Source organism: Haplochromis burtoni, unplaced genomic scaffold (genome assembly GCF_018398535.1).
Source record: "Haplochromis burtoni strain Fernald_Lab_line unplaced genomic scaffold, NCSU_Asbu1 Contig_70, whole genome shotgun sequence".
Lineage (NCBI taxonomy): Eukaryota > Metazoa > Chordata > Actinopteri > Cichliformes > Cichlidae > Haplochromis > Haplochromis burtoni.
This window is the reverse complement of record NW_024582431.1, coordinates 1,834,792-1,862,551: the sequence shown is the minus strand read 5'-3', so window position 1 is coordinate 1,862,551 and position 27,760 is coordinate 1,834,792. Positions and strand designations below refer to the sequence as shown.

The window sequence follows — 27,760 nt, the reverse complement described above, 5'->3', positions numbered from 1 at the left end:
AGAAATGGACTGACAGTAAATCCAGTTTATATTTAGCTTTCATGCAGCTGAGAAAATGCATGAGCTTGAATTGTTATCAAAAAAAAAAAAGACTTGATTATAAGGTTCACAGAAATAATATATACAGAAATAATTAAAAAATAAAAAGTGAATAAAATAAATAAATAAGAGGCAGGTTGTCCATAGTTTTGGACTTTCTAGGGCAAAAGCCAGGTCCCCTTTGTCACTGACTTCATGTCATTGCTGTGGTTGTAGTTATTACTATGCCACCCACTAGCTAACTAACTAATAAGTTGCAGATGCAAATGCAATATGAAAAAAAATATCAATGACAGGTATATAGTTCTCAGGGGTTTACCGCAGTTGGTGTTAACCCTCATGGACTCCCCAAAATTCAGCCCGATTTTGGAGTGACACGTTTGACAGTTTTTCGGTAAACGGGAGAATAACATTTAGATTCTCATTCCTCTTGTCCAAAAAAACAGTCACTAAGGAAAAAGCTGCGAAGCTTGTCTGATAAGCATCTGCCTTGTCATTACAGACATTAACCTCATCAGTTCGATTTTTCATTAATTGTTGATTGAATAAAATGTCAGCGTCGTCATCTTGCATGGAGATCGACCATCATCTCCAACCAACAGAACAAAAGAAACATCATTCTTACTCTTATATTTGAGAAAATGAAAATAAATAAAAGAAATGCACTTGCATAAATTTGTTGATCTATTAAACAATTATCAAAATTATTGCTGCTGATTCCGTTTTTTTTTTTTGTAAACTATAGTAGAAACCTACCGGACAGTGAGTTAATTTCATGATGCTGTTATCCCTTTGAACTGTTAAATAATTAATTAATGCAACACGCTTGATGCTCATCTCCTAAGCAAGAGTCAAGATGACTGACAGGACTGTGTGAGTCATTCTTCTCTGTGTTCTGCTCCTGATAAGTATGTTTCTCATGCTGTGACACCTGTTGAATAGTTAAATGGCTGTTCCTCCTTTGCACAATGTCAGTGGAGAAGAGGAAGACAAGGGAGCGAATGCTGCAAACTGATTACACTGAAAAAGCTTCCGATACATGCATAATGTGAGCTAGGAAGAGTGTTAAACAGGGAAATATCTGTGCTGTGGATTCTATGAAACTTTCAGTCTCCATGCTACAGAGCACATAATCAAAGTTTTAGGATGCCACACTGACACTGACATTTTTGCATTTTAGTAGGCTCAGCTTAGTGAAATAACATGACAGGGTTTTAAGAGTATTGCATTATGATAATGATAAAATGTTTTTTCCGTTGCTGGAAGAAGCACCGGTGTCACGTATACAAATTACACTTCAACATCAAAGTGTCTTGGGTTTTCGATGTGTCTCTTTCAAGTCTGAGGTGCACACTTCCTCCCTTAGATCTGAATATGTTCCCACCTCTCTCTGTGACTAAAGGCACTTAAAAAAAGAAAATCCCTGTGTGTAAAAGCACAACCACAGTTGGATGCACTGACGGGCAGGCTGTGCTTTACTTTTGCCTCATTACAGGTTTAACAAAATAACACTTTATTGATGTAATGATTGAGACGTTTGAATTTTTAAATCACACAGTGCATCTTCATGGACTGTAATTATGTACGTTCAAAGGTCTGTTTAAAACAGAATAGCTCGCACTCTACAACGATTTACTTTAGGGGAGTGCCAATTTAACTGCCAATTACCACTGTGAAAATGGCTTTGACAGGATACAAAACCCAGCACTGACAGTGACTGGTGCATGAAGTAGCGCCGGGGCAAGTGATACCGCCAGGAAGGCAACGTGAGAAAGCACTGAATTTAAAAATGGAAGAAGGTGAACAAGCAGCTTTTATCACAAAGTGAACAAAAGACTTTCAGGGAAGGACAAATGAATATTTCGGCCCTAAAATCATAATACAATCACACTTTTGTATTACTTCACAGTGATTTACAGTGCATGCCCGAAGTGTCACAGTCAAAAATCAAATTTGCATGAATGACAATTAACATGTGAATGAATGTAAACACAGCACACAGTCTAATCTTTAACTACCTCTGCAGACTTGCCAGTTCTTTACTGCTTCACTTGGGGGGGATTTAAGCCAACATTACTGTCAGTTAGGTGAGCGGCTGTATCTATATCTATTATTTGTTTCACCGTGGTGTAAATCTGAGCTGCTCTTTCATGTTACACTTTTTAAAAAGCTTTTTATCATTATTTTCCAGTGTTTGCTAGCAAAAGGGGGCACAAGAAGCACAAGCAGTGGACATTTCTTGGAAAAAAAAAATGAACATTTGCTCATAAATATAGACAACATTAGCACAAATGCAATCATTTATCCTGTCTGCTCTTTAAACTACAGCACTACATGTATATGTACATTCAAAAAGGGAAATTTGAAAACAAAAAAATGACGCACACTCTGTGTGTAGCTATAAATTTCTAAGTGCATGTGGGTGTTTGTGGGGAACTGTTTCCCTGCACGCACACAACATTTTGGGTGTTTGTTGAGCGTGCTGGTGTGTATTTGCATCAGTGTGAGTCAGCAGTGTGATCACGGACACATTGTTGGTTGTGGTGGTGGTAGTTGGAGGATAGATGGTAGCAACAATGGATTTTAACAAAGCTCCTAAATATGACAAATCTAAGGTGTACATGTGAGGCAGTGTGCATGATGGCAAGATGAACGTTGGTCCCAGCATGACTAGAGAAAAAATGTTTCCATTTTAAACTTGATGATGTTAATTCTGACACTCTTTAAATCCATTTTAATGACAATAAAATATTGATATCCAAGCAAAGTGTGGCCAAGGATGTGAACACCTAGAGATACAGCTCACAGGACAGCAATCGGAAGCTTCTTCCCAAAATTTTTCCCTAATTTGAGAGCAAAACTTGTGTTTTGCTCCGACTCAGAACTAACAAGGCCTTGTCAATCACAAACAATTCGATTAACATATCTACTGTTTTTTTGCTTCTTTGAAGAAATTGGATATACACCAAAGCCAAATGTGTCTCTGTATTGAATATCTTTATATTACAATAAAATTTATAATAATTTGAGGTTAAGCACATCATATATCATCACCACACTGTGGAAACATGTTGAAAAAACAGTAAAAAGACATCTCCAGATGGTTTGTAATGCCATATTTGCTATTGGAAACCATTAGGAAAACTCAGCACAATGGAAAAAGTGTACATCAGTGGTAATGTTACGTGTCTTACCATGACTAATGGGAAAACTCTTTACAACACGTGTGAGGTGGACACCCGCTGGGCACATGGGGATGATGATAGTATATGACTAGTGCAGCAGATGGAAAGAAAACGCTGACGACCAGATGTGAAGCCAGACTCTTTTCAGAGCTTTCCTCAGTCTGCTGCTGAAGGTAGATTGGTTTAATTCTGGCACATTAACAGTTTTTCACATCTATCACCAGCACCGCCTTAATAAGCACCTATTAATAATAATCATGATACTAATTCTTGTAATAAACCGATGTCAGGCAAAACAAGACAGACTAATTAATACGTGCAGAACTTTTTGGTCATGAATCTTTAACAGGTAGCCACAGCGTGCGTGAAAAGACAAATTCAGAGCTGACATAATATCACTCGTGCTTAAATCCAGTTATTTGTGAAGGAAAGCCGTGGTGTCTGTTGGACTAGAAAAGGAAATGTCTACACTCTCGAGCAGAATTTCCCTGAAGAGACACGACAGGAAACAACCACTAATGACAACTGTAGCTCCTGCCTGCTGGGATGACACATCCAAAGCTATGCATAATGTTTCCATCCAACACAAGTTATCACATAGAAATTCTTCTATTGTCATACTGTAGCTTGTGGCTCATTCTATTCTGGATCAAAGTGCTGCTATCCCCTCTCTCTGATGTGGTGACTCATATAGCATCAGTTAGCAGGCGCTTATGCATCAGCCTTAGGCTGGACAACTCTGCCATGCCAAGCCACATACACAAAAACACACACACACAAACCAGCCACAAGGCGAAAAGAAAAAGGCAGCGATTAACCAGTGTATGTGGCCGACAGCACCAGTTGAATTTATGAATCCGGGGGGGCCACCAAAGTGGAGAGAGCAAGCAGAAATCCGACAGGCATGGAGCAAGTGTGCTCATAGGCTGTACTGACTGGATACAGGCTGACTGTATGTGCTTTAACAGTCATATACATCTGGCAGATTGTTTTTAAAGCAGCGAGGAAAAAAAAGGTCTTGACACCCAACTGTTACTCTTATGTCATACATGTACAACACATTAAAATAGATATAAAACCATAACGCGTTAGAAGATAAACTCACTAAGAAGGACCACTGTCTACACAGGAGTAATGCAGGGATATTTCATTAGAGGATTCTCTGTCAAAAAATAGAATACTGACTCAAATATAACCTTGCTTCCGCGTGACTTTGCATTGCAGAGATGCCGGCAGGTGGAACTCAGTGTCCCACCACATGAAGCGAGTGAATCACTAGAAAATCTGCGGAGGAGACAGATGATACAGTGCACGGCTCTGAGAGACTGGCTGTCGCACAGTGTATCAAACTACATCAAAGCCTGTTATCTACTGGTTGCATGGTGGATGAGGAGTGGGCTACACATGAATGACTGGCAGCTTTATGAAGGGAAACTACTGCACACTTGCCAGGAACAACGGTGTCCAACTTTTTCAGGGCAACCTAGCTACTTGACAAGAACCCCAGTCAGAAGCTCGGTTTTCGAGAATGTAATCTGATACATCAGGTTGTGAAAATTAATCAAACGATGTGTGGAAGAACTGTGGAACCGTTCAGTATGTTAGCCTCTGGCAAAAAATGTCATTTTGTGGAACCTGCAAATAAATATTTGGATTTGTAGAAGCCAGTTTTTTTTTAAAGATTTTCAAAGAGTCAAACGTGAAATTAGATTCTCTAAATGACTGTAAATGGGTACACTCCCACAGGCAATAACTTAACTTGATTTAGTAATATTGATTTATTCATATTGTTTTCAAGATGTTCATTATGCTGGTCTGGGAGTTTGTTTCGGCTCCACGTCTGTCTTGTGCTTCGTGATTCACGCTGCCACAACCAATAAAACTGTTCCTGTTTTCACAAACAGGCTCTCTGTACACTCCAAAACTACTTTGCAAATTAGGTTATGTTTCTATTTGGCCTGCTGAGACAGTGCTGCTGAGCCATGCAGCAACTGTAGTTGACTTGAAATACCAAACAGAGCATGACAGGTATAGGCTACAACCTCAGCCACTGACTGCTATTAAAACAGCCTTATTTAGAGAAGGATTTACCCCTCTGTGCTATTATTCCACACTGGAGAGAGCAGCGTGTGTGCGGGCTGACTCCAGATTTCATACTCAGCTTTGGCATTTCAAACTCAAGTCTGGACACGAGTGCGTTCATTTAAACGGACGTTCAAACGGTGCAGTGTGGCTCCAGACCAAAGCGAGCATCCAGCCGAGGATGCCAGTCTCCCAGCACTGGTAGAGTAAAAAAAAAAAGGGCTCGCTTTGCATCTGACATCCTATCATTTCCTTGCGAGACAGCCTTTGCTCTACTGACAACAATTCAAACACTCATTTGGGCCCTGCCGTGTGCGTGGAGATGTTTGACCTGCCTGCCAACCCCATTCATCCCCGGCGAGACAGTCTTTTTTTCGCGGGGGATACGATATGAATAAATCGGCAGCGCCTCTGTCTTACCGGCTGCTGTGTGTGGCGAGACCCCCCTCTCCCAGGCGGAGGGAGATGCTGCCGCTGCTTGTCCCCGTGCTGGAAATAGTGGCTGCCAGCGGCTTTGTTGCCCGCGACCCGGTCCCTCTTCTCCCGCACGTTTGACCCTCCGTTTTCTCTTTCTTCCCCGGAGTCGAGGGTGCTGAAGTTCCACACAATCAGCGTCTGCACCAGCAGCACCGTGAGGGCAGCTATGAGCGCGGACCGCGACCGTCGGGCCAGCCTGCGAGCACACAAGCCGCCGACCATCTTCGCACCGGGCTGCACGGAGCTGGAGGACCGTCTGTGGCTCTGCGCAGCGCGACGGGAGGAAAGAGTGGAAGTAGAGGGAGGACGAGGAGGAGGAGGAGGTCGTGGTGGAGAAGGAGGGAGGGAGTCTCGGTTTTACGGCGGCTGAGGCGAGGAGAAGCGTCGAGAAGGAGACACAGGGCCACCGTGTGGTGAAACTCGGTGAGCTTTCCAGCAGCAGAGGATGCTCCCGGCATCTGTACGGCTGTCTCTGCTGTTCACTGTCCGTGAGAGGAACTGAAGTCTCATTTTTCATCTTTTAAAGGAATTCAGGTAATGACCAAATAGCTACCTGCAAATGTTTGAAATGGCCGATGTCACTATCATTGGAGGGCAGAAAACAGCCGTATTAGTAAGGCTTAAATGGGTTCTTGTCAGACACTGGCAGCTTTTATCTAATGCACCCCAGTGGAATTTTTTAGGGCCTTTCTGGGTTTTAGAAAGATTATCTCCTTTGCACTACATTTGCTGCAGCCCAGCTGGGATCCAATAGGAAAATTACATTTGTCCTCCCCCATGTGCTACAGCTGAATAATGAAGCTGGTGATTTGCCCCCAGTCCAAAATGAAAGATAATTTTCATTATGGGGGCTGGTCATCTGGTCAACTGTCCTTTTAACCAATAGACCCACCTGCTGTTCACACTAATCTTTCACCCAGTAAGATCTGGAAGAGTGCTGGAGATGGTGACTGCTCCGAGAAGAAAATGTACAGTTTGGACTTTATGACGATATTAGAAATTCATAAAGTCTAGCACAGATTTATGCTTTTAGTACTGGCTGTGTGATTATGTCCACACAGCCACTTTTTGTTTTTGTTTTTTTATTGTTACTGTGTGGAAGAGAAGGGCTCATTGACTGGTTACTGTAGCACACCTTCTGCCATGGATTTAATGAGTCTCTCGCTCTCTCTAACGTTCTTCCTTCATACCAGCAACATAATTACGATTTCAGAATAGACTGAGAGCAGGATTCACCATCTTACCAAGGCTTTTCTAAACCCTTTGATAGATTCAAGATGAAACTATTTTCCCATCCTTCAGTTCATTGGTAGTTTATTTTATTTTGACTCGTACAGTATTTCTGAGGAAACCTCTCTTTGGCCACTCTCTCTGTCTTACACTTTCTTTCTCTCTTCTAAAACGCTCCATGGTTCCCAGGTTTTTTATAAATGACAGAAAGAAAGTAATAATATCTCCTCCAACAGGCCTTTTTATACACAGCAGGCATTTTGACTTGCCATTGTAGAAAAAGCGTAGGTGTTGCTAAAAACATTAAAAATGGCTCAGATCTATTCAAGTGTTCCAGTAAGTCACAACAGTGACCCAGCATGAAGAATACCAGGAGCCTGGAACTGAGGAAGCTGAATAGAATTCAGTCATCAATAATTTTATTCTTTTACAGCTGTGCTTTCCCTGCTGTGACATGCCAAAATGACTTATGTGAAAAATGCCTGTGCTTGGAGAGTGGAGCTGTCCTAACAATCAGCAGGTGGCGAATATTAATGCAAATGGCACCAGTTTGTTATTATTATTATTATCTTAAATTTACATGCAGCTTATTGCGTTTAACATCTCACTCATGAGAAAAAAACAGAAACCACTAGAGACAACCAAACTGAAAGTGAAAGCACTCAAAGCTTTTAAAACAGCAAAATTAGCAAACATTTTAAACATTTTTTTTGTTTTTTTGTTAGCGGATCAGATTTGACTGATTATTATTTTTTTACATGTTGTTTTTTTTTTAAAATGTCCACATAACCATTAAATTATAAGTCAATTTTTAGACAATGCTGCTACATAACTACACAAAAAGTTTCTATTATTGTTCCAGAATGGCTTCAAAATTAGGAGAATTTAAATACATTTCAAAACAACTAGAAGTGACATTGAAATGCTCAAATGATTAGCATTTTCATAAAGAAGGACATATCTTTAATGGCTTTATAGTTTAGCTTTACCCCTCTGGCTCTCTTCCACAGCATGTCTTTTATCCTGTTTTCCGTCTCTCTCTCCAACCGGTTGCAGCAGATGGCCCCGCCCCTCCCTGAGCCTGGTTCTGCCGGAGGTTTCTTCCTGTTAAAAGGAAGTTTTTCCTTCCCACTGTCGCCAAAGTGCTTGCTCATAGGGGGTCATATGATTGTTGTGTTTTTCTCTGTATGTATCATTGTAGGGTCTACCTTACAATATAAAGCGCCTTGAGGCTACTGTTGTTGTGATTTGGCGCTGGTTAAATAAAACTGAATTGAATTGAATTAACATGTGATACAGCTAGTTAGGTAAGGTATTATGATGGGTTAATATGAAGAAAGGAAATCTTGCCATTTGAGTTCCAGTGACAACGCCACAGTGTCACTGATTCTCTAGCAACTGTGTTTGTGTTTATTTCACTCCAGTGACACACTTATTCAGTAATTTCATAGCCTAATTTCAAAAAGTTCTCCTCAGACTGGTGACTCATCTTGGATAGGTCACTTAATCACTCACATAAAACCATTTCTTAAGGCGTACGTACACCTTAGAAATGAATCCATGAAAAAATCCAAAGCTCTGTAATGCTGACGAGTAACCAGAAGCCCGCACCAAACTCTGCTGCACCTACTGTTACTAATTACCATTTACATTCAGACTAAGAAAAAAGAAAGAGAATCTGGCACTGATGATGTCATTCACACTTAAAAGGAGATTCGCTCGCTGAGAGTTTGTGTAGGAAGCTTCACAAATAACTCTCATGTCCCACTCTGAGGAGCGAATATTTTTATACCAATCAAACTTTCAGTTGAACTCTTCGGAGTGATTCAGAGATGGGTGTTAAATACGCTTCCTGAGCTCTACTGGCTCTTCTATCTCTGAGTAACAGAGATAGAAAGCTTCTCTTGTAGATACACAGCCCCATACTTCACCTACACCTACACCTGCAGTTTGGTTATGCTCCGTTTCTACAGTAGGATTACATTCACGCTACCATGGTTAAGACCTGGTCCTGTTATAGAATAAATGCAATATGTCACTAAAAGCAGTCACAAACCTTCACCTATGAGTCAATAAAATAAAAAAATAACAAAAGTAGGGCTGAGTACTGTGTAACAGCGTGCAAAAACTTAAAGCTGAATCCAAACTAATCTTGAAATCAAGTTCATTGAGTGTTGAATTTCAGCAGTGGCCTACCCACTGGGCTCAGTGGGCTCCGTAGGAAGTGCTACCACACTCAGTAAATGTGCTCAGTCAATCAGCCAATCACAGGGAGATGAATGTATCAGGGCTTCATTACACCATCCAACATGGATTACAGCACACCTATGGGCGGCCACTCACTATAAAACATCCAAACTGTTTTAGATTTTACATTTTCTGTTGGTTCTTTTGGGTCAAACCCAGGAAATGCACATTCTGATACGTCGTAGTTTAATTGACACACAGCCATTGAATTTCCTTTGTTTACACGAACAGACCGTTCATTAAAAATGATCATTCTCCTTTAGAAGTTATTAGACATATGGTCTATATATATAATATATGCATATTTCTTTGTTTTGCATATTTATTTTATATTAGAACATTTATGTGCACTTCCTGCCTGCATTACAATAAATTCCTTGCTGTGCCCTGAATCATATAGGGGATGAGAATAGTTTTAACATGTTATATTATGTAACATTTTTAAATTATATGCAGAATGTACTCTCAGATTATTTCATTAAGTCCACTGAAGACTGTAATTTACGTGGGTGACTGTATACTGGCCCCAGCATTGCAAACTGACCATGAGATGAAGCTGCAGTCCATCCACCAGTGGTGACTCAGAAAACAAGGTTCTCTCTGTTGGTTAGTTTACTATAGAGAGAAGAAGAGGACAATCCCTTCAATTTCCCACTAGATGTTTAGCCTTGAGTTTCCCTGTGGCTGTGATATACATCTCTTTAAGAGAAGAGTTCTGAAAAATTCACATTTCCCAGTCAGATGTTTTATGATAAAGGTGCCTGGCTATCTCACATAATTATGATCATGATTAGCCTTCATATTCCTACCTGTTCTTGCCTTAACTCACTAATTTTGAGCATTAAGGGAGAGTGAAAAAAACTAGAGAACACCGTTAAGCCTAAAAGTTATATCTAACATTAGCAAACATTTACACAGACTTATTTCTATACTTTTTTTTCCAACTCTAATAAAAAGAAAATCTAGCATATTTGGGGCCTACTTTCAGGTACTTGCCACAAGGGCTGACCACAGAAGGTAGCTCTGCATGTTTGAGTTGGCAGACTTTTTCTACTAGATCCTCTTCCAAAATATTCCTAAGGGCAGATTTTTTTTGTCTCTGGCTGGAATTGAACCAACAACCTTAAATGCCCTAACAACTACACCATGGGAGGCATCCCTGTAATTTCAGCTTATTTTAACCATGGTGCGGTCAAATACTTGGCAGTGTTTATTAGCAAGTCACTAACTTTGTCTTGTTTTTTGCTCTAAAAGCAACACCTTTTACATAGCATACAGCTGTTTGATCGACTGACACACTGATTATTAAACTTAAATTTGATTAGACACATCACAAGAATGAGTGATGATGAAAGTAAAACCCTCACAGTGTTGTGGCTTACAACTGCGACATCGTGATCAACAATTACTATTGATCCAACATACTGAGCCTGTTGATGTTAAAGCTCAAGCAACCATACCATTAGTTTGTCTAATCACTCAAAATGAACAGCTCTATTTGATGTAACGGTTCCAGTTTCATCTGTCTTACATTCAAGCATAAACTGAAGCTTTTAATGCAAGCTGCTGGGCTATGCGGGGAGTATTTTTCAAGACATAACACACCAGGGACAGTTACATCAGACCCTGAGAATTGGTAAATGAAAAAATAGCCTGCTGCCTACTTGAAGCATTTATCATGTTTACTCTGTGGTGTTGAATAAGTGATTGAGCTTTAGGCGACTAAAGAAAAATGAGGATGACTATTAAAAACATTTCAAAAGGCAAATTTAAAATGGTTTACTGTCCGGAGAGTTAAAAAAAAATTGTGTCAAAACATTATGTCTACCAAAACCTACTGTGCTATATATCAAAACAGTCCAGGCCCACTTAGGCATGGGCTGTTTGAGACCTCTAAATGTGTCCTGTATTATTAAGGATCTACTTTAACAGCAGTTCCATTATGTCCTGTAAGCTGGGAGTATGAGCTACCGTGGACTCCAGCATCCCCCAACACCCCATCACTTGTTTGTGCCTACCTACTTGAACCACTGTTAGTAGGCTCTTATCCCTGCTGCCTGGGAGCACCCCGCAGGCCTTGCAGTTTGGCTCCAACCCAATCTTGTGGCTCATGTCAAACTTACTTAGACCTTTACACCTTCCCATTTGTCCACATCGAAGAAGTTGCACATGAGATCCACTTCCTCGGTTGCACGAGGGCTCTCGAGGTAGAGCGGTTTGCCAAATTATTTGAAGGTCAGTGGTTTGATCCCCACCTCCTCTTTTTGATGTTATCCTTGGGCAAGATACTGAACTCCAGATTGCCCCCCTATGCTGTTATTGGTGTGTATGCATGTAAAATAGCTTTGAGTGGTCAGGAAGCCTCGAAAAGAGATATTTAAATGCTCTTTTCAAGGCTTTAGTGTTGATTTTCAATACTATGTTGAATCCATATTGAAAGAATAACTTTTCCCAGCTGGAACAAGATTTTCCAGCATTTCCATGGCTGTGTCCTACAACACTCAATGTGCCCAATATTGAGGGAATACACTAATTATCAGACTATCCTCTGCACTAAAGAAAAATGACACAAAACTGTATCCAATTATATTCATCATCCATTATAATCAATTTATTTGATGACCTGGGATTGAAATTGGGTTAGTTATTCACGTCAGTTAAACATGTCGTTAAACAATAATGTACTTCTATAGTACTTTGATTTTTTCTTTGACCCTGGCTAAATCCTAAGTGCTGGTTGTGCACTAAGGATCAGAAAGCTTTTGGATATATGAGACATCACTAGCGAATTTATTTCATAATCGAGTCTTTCGTGAGAGCTATTCATTCTTCTTTGTTTTGGAGTAACACAACACCGAGGTGAATGAATAAGAAGACACGTGGGACACAGACAGTGGCTATAGCTTTCTGGCAACTTGGTAGCTAAATGAAAGTCAAAACAACATAATTGAAGTAGAATGGACAAAATATTCTTGATAAAAATTCTGACACTAGTCATTGTGTGAATATATCCTGCACAGAATTGGAAAGTAAAGTATATGCTGTAGTGGGTATGAAATTATCTTTTTGAGGTTCACACTGCAGTTTTTCATCTTCAGGAATGCCTTGACTGACACAGACACAAAGCACACGCAGTCCCAAACCACAGCTTGATACAAGACAAAGAATGTGAGCTGTTAACGCTGTGACAAGGCAATAAGACACTCTTACCATCCTCAGGCTTCCATCTTTATTTTCAGCTTAACTCCAAGTTTGTCTTGTACAAGACTTTTCGCTTAGGAAAGACTTTTAAAAAGAAGCGGGCCATTTCAAGGAAAATGTGAGGAAAATGAATTTGTTTTGCTTCTATCATGCAGTTAGATGGGAAGAAAAGTAATGTCAATGGAGCTTGAGTGAAGTCCTTGTCAAAAAGTAAAGTTCGGTAGGTTTCTGCATTTTGAAACACCTAATCTGCGTTCTGATCATACAGATTTCTTGAAGCATTTGAATTGCCATGCAAGTGATTAACTTGGTGACATTTCTGCAGGCAAACAATGCGAACATTTCAGAGATAAGGGTCCAGACCGCAGACTGTTGCACTGAATTTCAAAATCTCTTTATATGCACGCAGGCACTCCAAAAATATTTGAGCATCTTATAAATGTTAATTCTTACTTTGTTGAGGAGTGAGAGACAGGAGGAGGGAAGAGAGGCTGCAAACTGCAGAGAAGTAAAGGTGTTAATTACGACAGAGATGAGAACAAGGAAGGAGGAAGGAAAGGCAGTGAGGGAGGAGATGCACATACTGCAACAAATGAGAGCAAAATGAAAGAAGAGCCAGATGAAGAATAGTTAAAGGACGAAAATAGATGTAATTGGAAAGTAGGGGTGAAGTCAGAAAATGGAAGGGAGAATAGAAAACATAATCAAAGCATGGCAAGTGTGCCTATAGGTCTACTAAATTAGTAAAGAGTAAAAGAGAGAGGTAGATGATGTTATAATCACTAGAAGACAGCGAGCAGGAAAAACAAAACCATTTATGAACTCAATATGAAGAGATTAAAGCCAGAGAAAAGAAAAAAATAATATGAGATAGAGTGCGGCACTGCTCCTCTGGCAGCAGAGCCATGTCTTCCCGTCTCATTAGCTGTAGCTCTGTTGCTTAGGGGACCAAGTGGGCTGACTATCGCCACAACGATGGTTACCATTCCCAGCGGCAACAAATGCTGATTTTAATTAGAGCCGACCTCTTTGTCACTCTACCAGACAGACACACACACATCGACTGACCAGAAGAACTTGCTGGGATATTGAAGCAAGCATGCAGTTGTCCTCTCAAACAGCCCGCCTGTGTCTTCTGAGGAATAAATAACAGCGAGGCAGAGAGGAGGACAGATGAGCAGACAGCTGGTGGAGTGAGTCTGGGACAGGAGGGAGAGGAACTTGGATGGGCCCTGCACAACAGGACTGGTGAAGCCTTAGGCGTCCTGCTGTAGGACACTTTATTGCACTCAGTGTTTTATGTAATCAGCCAGCGTGCTGACTGGAGTGCAGTCGAACACAGCGAAACACAGTAGCAGACAGGTGTCCTTGACAGAGCTGCCCCAGGGGACCAGAGGGAGTCTTTTTTCTCTCACCGTGATATGACAAGAGACTAAAGCAGCAGACATTGTTCATACATAGCTGAGGCCACGGTATGCACAGGAGAGAAGAAGCTGCTAGACTCTCCGTGTAATGTTTAAGATGCTTAAAAGAATAAGACGTGTCATCGCAAGTAATCACTGCTGTGTCAAAGCCTGAAAATGGCATCATCAAAAAGTTGAGAACACCTTGCTTCTAATCCAGTTTTATATTTGCAAAAAAATTTTCACAATCAATAAAGGTTTATTTTAATTTACTTTACTTGTTTAACATGTAATAAAATGCTATATGGTACATGGCCATATGGTCTATGGTACACATTTCAGGTGATGTCAGTCTTGAGCTCAGTATTAAGCGATACGCTTTTTGTTCATTTTGGTTTTAGCTATCCCACGGACTAAATGGCCCTCTACAAACAAAAAGCTTAGCATTATGCTTATTATTTGATTCAATAAAGCTATTGGTAATATTATCAAAAAAGAAAGGGAAGGAAGGGAGTATCTGCATAATAGAATCCAAGACGCTCCCTATCAGAGATATGAACAATGTTAGCTGCTCTTTTCTGCTCTTTATTTGATTAACTGATTCCTCTTGACCCAACTCACATTCCAGATATTACAGTGGACACTGTCCTGAAAGCTCTTAAAAACACAGATTTTGTTTTAAATGTTATTAAGACAAAGAGGCTATAAGGTCTGGTGAAAACCATCTCCAAAGCTAACCCAGGCATGCCTTGATGCAGACAATTAGTCCAGACGTGACTCTTGCATTGCATTGGGTTACAGAGAGGCACTACACCATAAAATCCTTTTGGTGAATAGACACAGCTTAGAAACACAAATGCTAAATTGCAAATATTAGCTCTGTGTTGTCTATATATGCATTCAAACATTAAAACCAACCAGGGGTTAAAAGACAGTTGTATTTCTTTTTCTAAAAAAGACTAACAGATCCACTTTGCAAATTCATGAACAATGCTGCATGCAGTCTTGTTGTTTTTTTTCTTCTCTAGATCTCTGTGTACTCTTTAATTACTGTACATTCCAAGTTTAAATATAGCACCACATTCACTGTAAATTACATGTGTGTTGCAGCACTAAGTGGGTGAGCTTAGCAAACGGTCACTGAGAGGATTTACAGAATCGGACACAGGACAAGGTTAAAGAGTCCCTCGTTCTTCTACAGGAAACCTCCTAACTGTGAAATGACCTCTTATCTAAGGAAAGTTGCTTCTTTGTGGAAAAGGCAAATACTAATATGTTAAGCCTACCCCAAACAAGATGAGGACTTTTTTTCATATCGTCATATGAGTTAGGACTTAAATTATTAATATCTGTGAAAAGGATGGGGCAATCCTTCTCAAAAAGACAGTTAACTTGGGCCTTTTAAAAAACAAACAAAAAAAAAACCCACTACAGTGTAGAAAATATGTGAGTTGGATTTTTAGTTAGTGTTTTTTAGATTTTTAGATGGTCTGCTTTAAGAAAATGGCATACCTACTTGGCCGAAAGGCCGATTTACCTCTAAAACTGTCACATTTCATATTGCTTTGCACTTGACAAAAGGCCACTCTAGTGACCATTCCAGACTGTGGTTGTATAAGTAACCATCTAAAACATTTCAGACTTCACCAGAGTTAAGACCAGTTTAGCTCTGGACTTGTGCAGTCTGTGTCGCTAACAGTTATTTCATCTCTCATTGCTGATTTATTTCTGGCTGCAACAATGCCATTAGTATCTTCCTGTGCACCCATTTTATAAGTCCAATCAGAGTCTCTTAACACTGTGCCTGCCTGTTCATCACAAGACTAGTTCTTACCACTGTTGTCTGTCTTTTATCTTGTCATCCATCTCTAACCCCAAGTGGTTGTGGCACACGGCCGCCCCTCCCTCAGCCTGGTTCTGTCGGAGGTTAAAAGGGAGTTTTTCCTTCCCACTGTCGCCAAAGTGCTTGCTCATAGGGGGTCATATGATTGTTGGGTTTTTCTCTGTATGTGTTATTGTAGTTTCTATCTTACAATACAGAGCGCCTTGAGGCGACTGTTGTTGTAATTTGGCGTTTTATAAATAAAATTGTATTGAATTGAATTATCCTAAAGCATATATAACAACAATAAAAGAAAATATAGTTGAAGGCAGAATCAAAATATTGCCTTTGTAGAAACCTACTTTGTGTGAAGTGCTTGTGGTAAATAAGTACAGATTGCTGTTGAGATTGGCTTATTTGGACCATAATTTCAAGTTGTTGTATTCCTTACAGTGAAGAGCTGTAGGTTTCCTTTGGCGTGTGTGCTCATGTGTATGAACGTGAGTGTATTTCCTGAGGAAATGGATGTATTCCAGGGTACTAAGCTTCTCTCACATCAGACAGCTTACCCTGGAGGAACACAGCACTTCTTATCAGGTACAAAGCTGAAATCACCTCCAGGGAAAAAGACCATCCAGTACAATGTGAATCCACAGCTTCAAAAGGGCAAATGGATAAGAAAAAGTGAAGTCGGGCACAAGAAAATTTCTACAAGACAGTGCATTAACGCCACATAGCTTCTAAAGTGGGAGACCATCAAAAGATGTGGAAACATATTTGCACATCAGAGTGGTGATTTCATGTGTTGCTGGAATTGGGCTAATTTTCGTGTTTGTTATATCAAGATTTTTGTGCGCCTTTGGAGACGTGAAGTAAATACCATAGCAACCATTCTGGTTTCCGATGTCCTCTTCAAAGAAAAACTGTCAAATCAAAAGTTCAGCCCATCATTTTTGCACTTCCATAAAATCTTTTTGTTGCTAAGCAACAAAGGTAGATGCTGTGTATGCTAGCCAACATTAAGACATTTTTTGATCCAAGAGAAATGTTGACTTGCTTGGGCAACAGGGTTTATATTTAGCATGCTATATATATAGTTAAAGAAAAGACCCACCTACTTTGGTTGTTTTGGTATTAAGAATAGACTCTGTTCCCCTTTAAGTTCACTGTAACTATACAAACTTGTATTAAAATGCAAAATCTTATGGTATTCCTGTTTCTTTATATAACAGGAATTTATATATCTTTAGTGATCTGTAAGACCACATTAGTTGATGACAAATGACAAACATAACACACCATTTTTAAGGATCCATAAAACGAATTCATTGCTGCCACTGCTTTGGGAGAGCTGGAAAAGGTTAGCACAGCTTGTCCTTCGTGTTTCTATATATCAGTGTGGAGTTGGGGTGCATTTTTATCCTTCCCACTTTTTTGTTTTACTTTTTCACAGTGTTTCCAATGACATTGAAAAAAAAGTGAATTAGCACAGATCATGTCTAGTCCCTGCAGAAATAAAAACTACATTTAAAATGATTTTCAATAAGTTAATATAGACCTTATTAAATGACGCAACCGATTACTTAGTTATTATATAAGCATTATGGGACTTGAATGTGGAACAGACAGTGAACTGTGAGAAATATGGATAGTGTCGTCTACAGCCTGCAAGAATGCATACGTTTCAGCCAATTATTGGACCTCAAGGTAATTATGACTACCTTTCTGAAGGCTGAAAGGGCGTATATGTTATCAAGCAGTACAAGGCACATGTTTGTGTTTTTTAATGATAACTGCTTGAAAGTATTTTTTCTAGATTAAAGTCTGGAATATCATGAGACCTTCTGTGTTTGTCTAAATGCAAACAGACATTAGACAAATAATAAATTCTACTGTTAGATGTAAAGTTTAAATGATCTTTCTCTGCAGATTAACTACTGATTCTAAATTGGCTTAAGGTGTGAGTGTAGATAGATGCTCTGAGTTTTCATAGAAACTGGAAAACGCCGGTTTGTGTCTATGTAAGTGAAAAAACATAATTAAAAAAAAGTTTTAATATTTTATTATTTCATATTTTATAATATGCCCATTTTGTAAATAATAACCTACAGAATTCCTTGTAAGTAGATATCACCTTGTAGAGCAAAATTTAGTATTTCATTGAGTAATTTAACAGAATACGTTACAAAATACATTTTGGGGCATGTATTCTGGCATCTGTAGTGGAATACATTTTAAAAGTAACCTTCCCAACACTGACCTTTTTAATTTTTCATATTTATTTCCTATCTTATTCATAGCCTTTTCCTTTTTTGTTTTCTTTAGGTCACGAGCAGTTGTCCAAGCATTTCACTGCATATCGTACTGTGTATGACTGTGTACGTGACAAATAAAATTTGAATTTGAATTTTGAATTTGAATTTGACTGTACGTCTGATAAACATAACACATCCTCTCGAGTTCTTCTCTCAGCTCTTAGCCTTTCTCCAGCTTCTCATGTTCCTTCTTCCTGATGTTGCTATCACTCAGTATGGCTGCATCTATCACTACGGCCATCTTCCTCTGCTTGTCCACCACTACTATGTCCGGTTGGTTAGCCATCACCAGTTTGTGCATCTATATTCGGAAGTCCCACAGGACTTCTTAGCTTGGCCATTTTCAACCATCCTAGGGGGCGTATATCATTTCCACATCGGTACTAATTACACATTGTACATATTACTAAGTATTGTGTTTTCAGGGCAGTTAAAGCATGTTACAGTTTTCTCGGTCATGATAATTGATTTGTTCTCACTCATAGGTGTAAACCATTTAGAGATAAAGAAGAAAAATTCTGTTCTGGTTTCTTGCCTGTTAGAACAGCAGATAGAGAATAAAGCAGCTCATGGTGGTAACGTGGTTTGGGTGAAATCGCGTTGCAGTCTCCCACCATGTTAACAATAAATAATTGTTTCCTGTTTTATTTAGTCCTTACTACTTTGTGCATTAAAGAGAAGAAAAAGAAGAAAAAAAAGCTTAAAAAGTACTGCTGATTTTGTCCTAGGTCGTTCTCTTAGGATCTTAAAGCAAGTTGGGGGGGCTTTGTGCCTTCCAGACCTATCCGTTTTTGCTCCCATAACTGAAAACCTTTCTTTTTCACCTGGCTTGATGGACCCTGTGTTTAAGCTTTGGTCAGAATTAGGTCTTCACACTATTAAGGACCTCTACATCGACAATTGTTTTGCTTCATTTGCTCAGCTGCAATCAAAATTTATGCTCCCCTCTGCTCATTTATTTAGATACTTACAAATTAGGAATTTTGTTAAACACTCTTTTACCCATCTGAATAAGCCCCCTGCTCATAGTGACTTTTATGATTATTTGAATAAAAATCCCACTTCCAAACACCTAATCAGCCAATTTACTACACTTTTTACACTTATACCACCTACTAACCACATCAAGGATGCTTGGGTTAAGGACTTGGAAGTAGACATATCGGATGCTTTGTGGGCCAATGGGTTGAAGAAGATTAAAGAATGCTCTGTTAATGCCAGACTACAACTTATACAGTTCAAGGTCCTTCATCGTTGGCATTTTTCTAAAACAAAGCTATGCAGCACTTTTCCGTCTATTTCGTCTTTGTGTGATAGATGCAAAGCAATGGATGGAACCCTTGGTCACCTTTTCTGGTCCACACTCAGGAGTTTCTGGGCAGAGATATTTAATATATATAACCGGATTTATGACTTAAAATTAGAGCCGGATGGTGTACTTGCAGTGCTAGGCTGCTCCCTAACCTCATTGGCACTCAGACGTCCTCTTCAGAAAGCCTTAATGTTTGGCATGATTGTAGCTAGAAGACTTATTCTTAGAGCCTGGAAATCACCATCTCCTCCATTGTTCAGGGTTTGGCTACGTGAGATGATTGCTTGTTTGTATATTGAAGAGGTTCGTTATCGTTTGGCTGACACACATTTTAAGTTTGTCAAAATCTGGGGCCCTTTTCTCAATCATATTAATGGGAATTCAACATAAACTTTAACCCATTTGACTGCACTTTGTGTTTGTGTGAAACTGCACTTCTGCCGGACCCTGATTCCTTCCTGGACTTGTTTCCCACATCTTTTGGTCTTGGTGAACTCTCTGTTGCCCTGTCTAAACTCCCATAGAAGATCATCTTCTTTGGACAATGGTGTTTCTTTTGAACTTTTGATTTGTACTGGCTAACTGGTGTATTGTAATTTATTTATTTTTTCCTTTTCTTTCCTGTTTGGGTTTTTTTTTTTTTGTTGTGTGTTTGGTTTCTGGTTTTTCTTTTTTTTTTCTCTGTGCTTAAATCTTATTGTTTTTGAATCTTATGTCCTTTGTCTGGTGTGACGTTATGTAACTTTGAACTTAAAATCTTATAAATAAACATTTAAAAAAAAGAAAAGTACTGCTGTTCTAGCAGCACAGTCTATCTGTGATTAATAAAAATACCCTTTTACTTCATGAACTGAAAAATTGCGCGACATGCATTCTATTTGTAAAACACTTAATTCACTGGTTAGGTGACTTGTCATTAAAAATTGACAGTGAATGACATTTACAGAGCATGAAAATTTATCTGACTCTTCAAACTTTGCGGTAACGCTCAACAACCATGAACTCCTCTTGCTGCTGATCTGAAAATGAAGCTAATTGATGCCTACAGAGCACGGACGGCTATAAAAAGATATGAAAACACTTCTAGCTTGTAATTTCCACTGTCCAAAATGTCATTAAGAAATGGCAGTTAAGGGGAACTGCGGCAGTAGAGACCTGAAAGAGCAAGAAAACTTTCCAATAAAACTGCAGGGCAGAAATGGAAAGTTAAACCCTCATATGACTGCAAAGGCGGTTCAAGAAGGCTTAGCTGTCATAAGAGTAATGGTGCGCAGTTCCACTCTGCAGTATTATTGCACAATCAGGCTCTACATGACAAAGTCCCCCAGAAGGAAGGGAAGAGTCCAATTTTGACAAGAAATGAAAAGAGGCTAAGGCTTTTTACACTGGAAAGCAAACTTTTGTTTAAATGTTTTCATTTTTTAAACAGCTCAAAGGATGTTGTGATGGTTAAGAGTCAGAGGATGAGCAGAGTCACTCGGAATTATTTACCAGACCACGAGCAATCATACATTTCTATTAATATTAATAGCTACTGAAAAAATGTAAATTACTCTCACAAGATTAACGCCAGAAAATATTGGTAGAGTTGGATCTGGCTGTAGTCCATTGTTTTCATTCTCACAAGTAGCACATGACAGTAGATAATTTGTGTCAGCTGTTTTCACATCAGTAAAAATGCTCACTAGTACCCTGGAAGTAGTTTTGCAAAGCCAAATGCAATGTTGAGCATTTGGAACACAATGTGAATACCATTTGAACACATGGCAGTATCTTTCCATCATGCCATCCTGTAATTAGTTGTGCCACAAATTGTCACCATAAGGCACCAGAAAAAGGGCACCTTTAACTAGTTTTCATCTTTAGCCAGACTGTATGGATGTTATGTCATGTATCCTGTCAGTAGCATTAACCTTTGGGGAATAGCACAGCTCTCTGTAGTTTTACATCTATTAATATTGATATTCTATGACCTTAAAGGTATTGTGTTTGTCCCGAGTCACTCAGTGAATTTGCTTTCCATTTTACAGAAAAATCTGCTTCTATGCATCTTCATTAAAGCACCAAATAAATTGTCTTTCCCAAATCCAGCCTCTCTCATCTTTTTTGCTAGTTTGACATAATACAGACCACATTTAAATTGATATGACTGGATCTCCATGTCTGACAGGCAGAAAATGATTTTTTTTGCTGCACTGGAATCCGCTTCTCTGTTTTTTGAGAATGATTATTCATATGACATGGAAGCCAGAAGTGATTATCAGCTGGACCATGTGTGACCTCTATGTAAACAGAAGGATATTGGATTTCATATAACCTGATCGTGTTAGGATGCCTGAGCCGTTGACCCAGGGCTTTGAGTGTATTATATTATTTATCATTTCTAGTCTTTGGTTTCTTAGAGTTCTGTCTTATGGTTTATGTCGCTGTGTTCTCTAGTTGCTCTGTCTCCACTGTCAGCTGTATCCCCTTGTCAAGTTCGCGTCTCTGTGTTATGTTTCCTGTTTTACTTTGAAAGTCCATGTCTGATGTTAATGTTCTGGTTTGCTTCCCCTTGTCTCGTTAGGCCTGATTTGCCCCAGCTGTGTTTCCCTCCTGTTACCCATTCCCTGATTGCTCCCTCTGTGTATTTAAGCCCTGTGTTTCTCTGTGTCCGTGTCGTGATCAGAGATGGGCAGTAATGTGTTACTGTAATCCGATTACTTTTTTTTAAGTAACGAGTAAAGTAAGGGATTACTATTGCAAAAAGGTAATTGATTACGTTACTTTCCCGTAGGAACGCTGCGTTACTGCGTTACTAAAACTGTATTTTTTTGCGAGAATGTCTCATGACAGTGACGTAAGCGAGTGCGACGTTCGTGACAACAGCTGTGTGCAGATCAACAATGGATAATATATCGAGTGCAGGAGAGAGTATGAGCGTGCAGCGTTTAAAGCGTGGAAGTACTGACCTTACTTTGAGTTTGATTCCATAAAAAGTGACAAAAACATTAGTGTCCGTTGTGCGTTTTTAAGCGAAAAAACCCCCTAAACTTCCAAGCAAGCACCGAGTGCGCTACGACGTAATGGGAAATTCACAGAGAAACTCGCGGATTCTTCCACTGACCGCTGCGGCACACCTGCACCAGGGTAAACCTCCGCCTACCCACTCCTGCTTTACAGGTGAAAATAGAGCAACAGGACCGCTGAGTCTTTGACTTTATTTATTTTCTGCTGTGTTTTACTTGCATCTATTTGAAAGATGAGTGTAAACACAAAAAAATTATTTTATGTGCTGGAATGTGCAGAAAATAGGTTTAAATGTTAAACTAATTTCTTCCAGTCAGAGAATGTTGCATATAATTAAATTTTTGCTTGATGCATAAAGTTAAAAGATTAAAACTAATAAAACAAGTTTTAAAAAGAGACTTTTCCATTTGATTACATTTTGTATGATGGATTATGAGAAAAAGTAGAATTGGGCTGAAAGATCTATCGCTTTATCACCTATTCAGGTTGTAAATCGTGTTTTTAAAAAGTAACTAAGTAATTAATTACTTTTGAAAATAAGTAATCAGTAAAGTAACGGATTACTTTTTGGGGGAAGTAATCAGTAATTAGTTACTGATTACTTTTTTCAAGTAACTTGACCAACACTGGTCGTATCACCCTTATCTTGCTGTATGTTCTGTTTGCATAAGTTTACCTTGGAGTTCAGCATTAACCGTCTCAGGCTCAAATTAAACTTTTTGTTGCTAATGCACAACCAAGTCCTGCAGTGGTACCACATATGTATGTGGGGTAATCAGGTTGTTAGTTTTTAACTGTTGCAAATCGGCAACGCCTGCCTTGAGAGGGTTAAAGCTGTATTTAAGATCACCTTTTGTCTCCGAGTGTCTGCCCTTTCAGTCCTTTTCCTGCCTGCACACAGCCTTCACATGACAGATCCTTGCAAAGACTTTTGGACAGAGTATTTCTATAAAAGGGAAACCATCAACTATCTAAATGTTCTTCATTGTATTTGTCACCAAAGCCATTAGCAGAAGGACACTAAGTCTTCTAAAGATAAGATTAGAATTGTTCCAAGTGAACAGTACTGATTGCATGTTCTGCTGTGAGATATATTAGATGGTAATTAAACAAACATGGGAGATATAGGTGTAAAGATTGGATTGACACTGACAAGCGCTATCTCAAAATGGCAAGAAGCAGCATTAATGAAGTAATACTTTGAAAGACCACTGACCTGTGAAAAGGTCAGAGAACAGGTTGCATTTATAAATAACTCAAATAGAATCAAACTAATTTGTGACTAATTTGTTTCCCATCAACATGTTGGATACAGTGATTCAAAATGAAGAGCTATCATTTGTTGCCAAATGGTTTCAGAATAGAAAAAACTCTCTCATTATAAGGAAACTCAATTTTATGATCATTTAAAAAAAATGATGCAAAAGAAAAAGTTAAATACTGAGCACAGATAATACTGAAATTAGAGCCAGAGCACACCCTGGACAGATCACCAGTCTGATGCAGGGCTATCACAAAGTGACAAACAACCATTTGCACTCATGCCTATGGGCAGAATCACAAATTAACCTCACTCCACTTCCTGCATTTCTATGGACTGTGGGAGGAAGCTGGAGTACCCAGAGAAAACATGTAAAGTCCACATAGAAAGGCCCCGGGCAGATTATGGAGTCAAATCCAGGCAAAAATGCTAACCACCGTGTCACTGTGCTCAACAAATACAAGCTTTTATCAACTTTTAAAATGAACATGTGTTTACACATAAATACACTTATCTGACCTGACTTGCATTTTTCAGAATTATTTTAAGCTTTCTACAGATATTCACTCACTTGGATCCCTCCCTTTGAAAAGAGCCATTTTAGTCATATATTCAACAGAAATAAGTTCTGTTTTTTTAATTTTTTCTGTGCACAAAAAATGCAGCCAATTGTAACTTGAATAAATGCTTTTAAAAACTGAATTTGAATTAGCCTAATTGTCCACAATTTTCTGATATAAGCCTGCTGATTTTTTTCTCTAAGTCCATTTCTATTTTCTTTTCCATTTCATGGTTTTAGCAGGGCTGAAGCTCTCTTGATGTTGGTCAAGAGAGCATATAGAGGTCACCAGTGTAACGCAGAGCTAATATGGGCGATCGTGGCTCAAGAGTTGGGAGTTCGCCTTGTAATCGGAAGGTTGCCGGTTCGAGCCCTGGCTTGGACAGTCTCGGTCGTTGTGTCCTTGGGCAAGACACTTCACCCGTTGCCTACTGGTGGTGGTCAGAGGGCCCGGTGGCGCCAGTGTCCGGCAGCCTCGCCTCTGTCAGTGCGCCCCAGGGTGGCTGTGGCTACAATGTAGCTTGCCATCACGTGTGTGTGTGTGTGTGTGTGTGTGTGTGTGTGTGTGTGTGTGTGTAAAGCGCTTTGGGGTCCTTAGGGACTAATAAAGTGCTATAAAAATACAGGCCATTTAATATAAAGAGACAGACATTCACATGGTAATAATCTTTAGATTGTGGGAATAAACCAAAGTAAGAGAACTCTTACATTGAGCAAGATAATGGCCATCACATTCAAACCCTGGACCTTGTTGCTCTAAAGCACTAAACATTGGACTGTGCCAAGGTGCAGCCCAGAGGAGCTAAACCTCAGAAACTGAATTTGAACAAGTTAAATTTGAATTTGAATTGCTCAGATTGAATCTGAATTGTAACTTGAATAAATGCTTTTAAAAACTGAATTTGAATTAGCCTAATTTGAAATTCAATTTATTGGTTTGAAAATGATCATCACTAAATTGAAATTGAATTTTATATTTTGAAAATGAATTCATTTGCTTTGAAACTGTATTTTATCCTTTAAAAATTTAGCTCTCGAATAATTTCAGATTCACTTCTCACCATTCAGTTTCAGTTCTACAATTCAGTTTTTTGGGACTTACATCCGGTTCCGGTTCAAGAGTAAGATTAATAGAACTACGTTTTACTAGCGGACCGAAAGTGTTACTGACGGGAATCTACAGCGTCTTGAGCTGAATTAAGACTTCAGAAGTCATTCGTCATGTCGAATGACCAGCGGATAAACTCTCAGGTTGGTAATAAATGTATTACATGTATAAGAACAAGCGTCATGTTAACAAATGATAGCCGTAAGGTAACTTTTATGCTTATTGTAGCTGTTAGCTAAAAACGCTAATTTAGCGTAGTTTGCCCTGGATTCAGCTTTGACAAACAAATATGATCGACTGTTTCTAGTAGAATTCCAAAGTTGTCCTTGATTCCCTCTCAGAGTACCCCTCTGTATACTTGCAGAGACCCTACAGTAGGGAAACATGCAAAACGGTGTCCAAACCTTTGTATTTTAGCTTTATTTATGTCTTACACAGCATCCCAACTCTTTAGCTAACTTAATAACTTTAGCTAAAGTAAATAGTTAGTCTAATTCATGCTAATTCACATTCAGTTTTTAAAAGCAGTTTTTCAAGTTACAATTCAGATTCAATCTGAGCAATTCGAATTCAAATTGAACTTATTCAAATTCAGTTTCTGATGGCACAGATTTCTTCCATGAAAAATTCCCCAGATGCAGGATACTCTCAGGTGTTTTTATTTGTTCCTCTTTTCAGTCCTTGCAAGCCACCAGCCTGGGGCAGTTTAGCCACATAGGCATTTATAGCTTTTGCTTTCTGAAGGCGTAGACCTTGTCATGAAAACACCTGAATTTAGATGTAGAAGTTCTAAACAGAACATCATCCACCTATATTCTAATCATTCATACTAATGTAGAAGCCCTAAATTTAATTTTAAGAATTAGAAAGCACAGTAAATACAAGGGCACTAATTGCTTATTTTTCTTCCTATGACTGATTAAAGAACACACTTCAAATATCTTGCATACCACAGGGAATATTTGAGCTCTCAGAGTGAGGTTCCACTCATTTTAGGCAAGTGCCATGATTAGACTTTGTTTATCTGTTTACATGTATCTGTATAACACAGAGGTTTTTAACTCTCATAGTTAAATTAAAACTAATCTCAGGCTCATATCATTTGTTAAATACAGAGAACTATATAGGAATGGGTAATTTCAAAAGTTAAAAGCAAGCAGAAAACATATAACACAACTCTGTGTAAACAAAAATATTACAAATTCAATCTTTAAATCACCTGATGCTTCTGGATGGCATTAACATGGTCAGAGGGTAGGAACAATTCACACAAGTTCCACTTCACTTAGTAGCTACATCAAAGTCTTTAGTCCTTTTAGTTTTTTAACTGTTCAAAGGTTCCAACTTTTCCTCGCCAAATGAAAGGACACAAGCCTGATTTAAACTGTGATTTTCCTTCATATTCACCCAGCTCCAGGCTGATTCTTTTCATCTGTCTTCAAGGTTAAGAGTTTGACTAACCATCGTCTAGACAGTAGCAGGAGCTAGCGCTCCCGCTCTGTGTTCTTTTCCTCCCGTCTCTCTCCATCTCAGGGGCTCTACTTTCAGCCCCAGGGCCATTTGCTCTAAGGGCAGGCATAAGAGAAGTTCCATGTATTCGCCTTCGATCACAGCGAGCATTTTTTTTCTTCACCACTCCCCACAGTCCTCTTTGACCAAGCAACCTTGTTAGATTGGTAAAAATAGTAACACCGGCAATGATTCTGAAGAAGCAAGACTCTGTTTTTTTAAAAAACAAAAGAAAGGCAAGAGGGAAAGCAGGAAAATAATGAGGGAGACAGTCTGGAAAATATACACACAGGCTACAAAAGCCCTTAGAGTGGCCAGACTTTCTGCTGCTTAGGTGAGAGAGATTAAATGCCCCGACTGGTTTGGGTGATTAGCAATGACCTCTCCTACAGAAGCTACAACATCACTGCCTTAGGCTCCCTTAGACAACAAGCACACAGTGTGCATTTCCAAGAGATTTTTAGAGAATTACTCATTTAAATAATAGCATTTATTTCTGGTTGTTCCAGGAAGTAGCATTTCCATTGTGGATAAATTATCCATCAACATCTGTTTTTATAGAGTCCTTCTAACATAAGTAATGCATTCATGAACGATTAAATTAAATTAATCTGAAAGACATAAAAAATAACATGCTCCCCATTAAACTGACAACAGATGTCCTGAAAGAGAAGTCTAATTCCCGATATTTACAGTAAGTACAGCCTTGCACATAACATGCCTTCAAAGTTTCATCTAAAGTGTGGACTAAACTTTAGCCGGAACTAAGGTCGAGCTTTAATGCCATATGTGATATTTTTGGCAGCAGTAGTGGCGGCACTGCAGGGAAAGCTCTGCTGAATTCAGCATTAAAACACTGACAAAATAGTTTCCACCCAACTTGTCCTCAATCAATAAGATGCCATTGTAAGTGTTTGCTCTGAAATAAATTGGGAATTCATTTTGTTTTGTTCCTCCTCCCCCTTGCTAGTCTCCACTGATGCTGTGCTCCCACTGTTGGC

At 39.1% G+C, this 27,760-nt stretch overlaps 1 protein-coding gene across 1 annotated transcript in view; it reads right to left on the bottom strand.

Moving 5' to 3' along the window:
• The window catches only part of LOC102292572 (xylosyltransferase I), a 77,941-nt gene extending 71,786 nt beyond the window's left edge, over positions 1–6,155 (bottom strand). Inside the window, exon 1 of the mRNA XM_005924974.3 lies at positions 5,727–6,155. Within this exon, the coding sequence (XP_005925036.1) occupies positions 5,727–6,005 (279 nt within the window). The 5' untranslated portion in view covers positions 6,006–6,155. The remainder of the gene's footprint in view (positions 1–5,726) is intronic.
• Between the last annotated feature and the right edge of the window lie 21,605 nt (positions 6,156–27,760).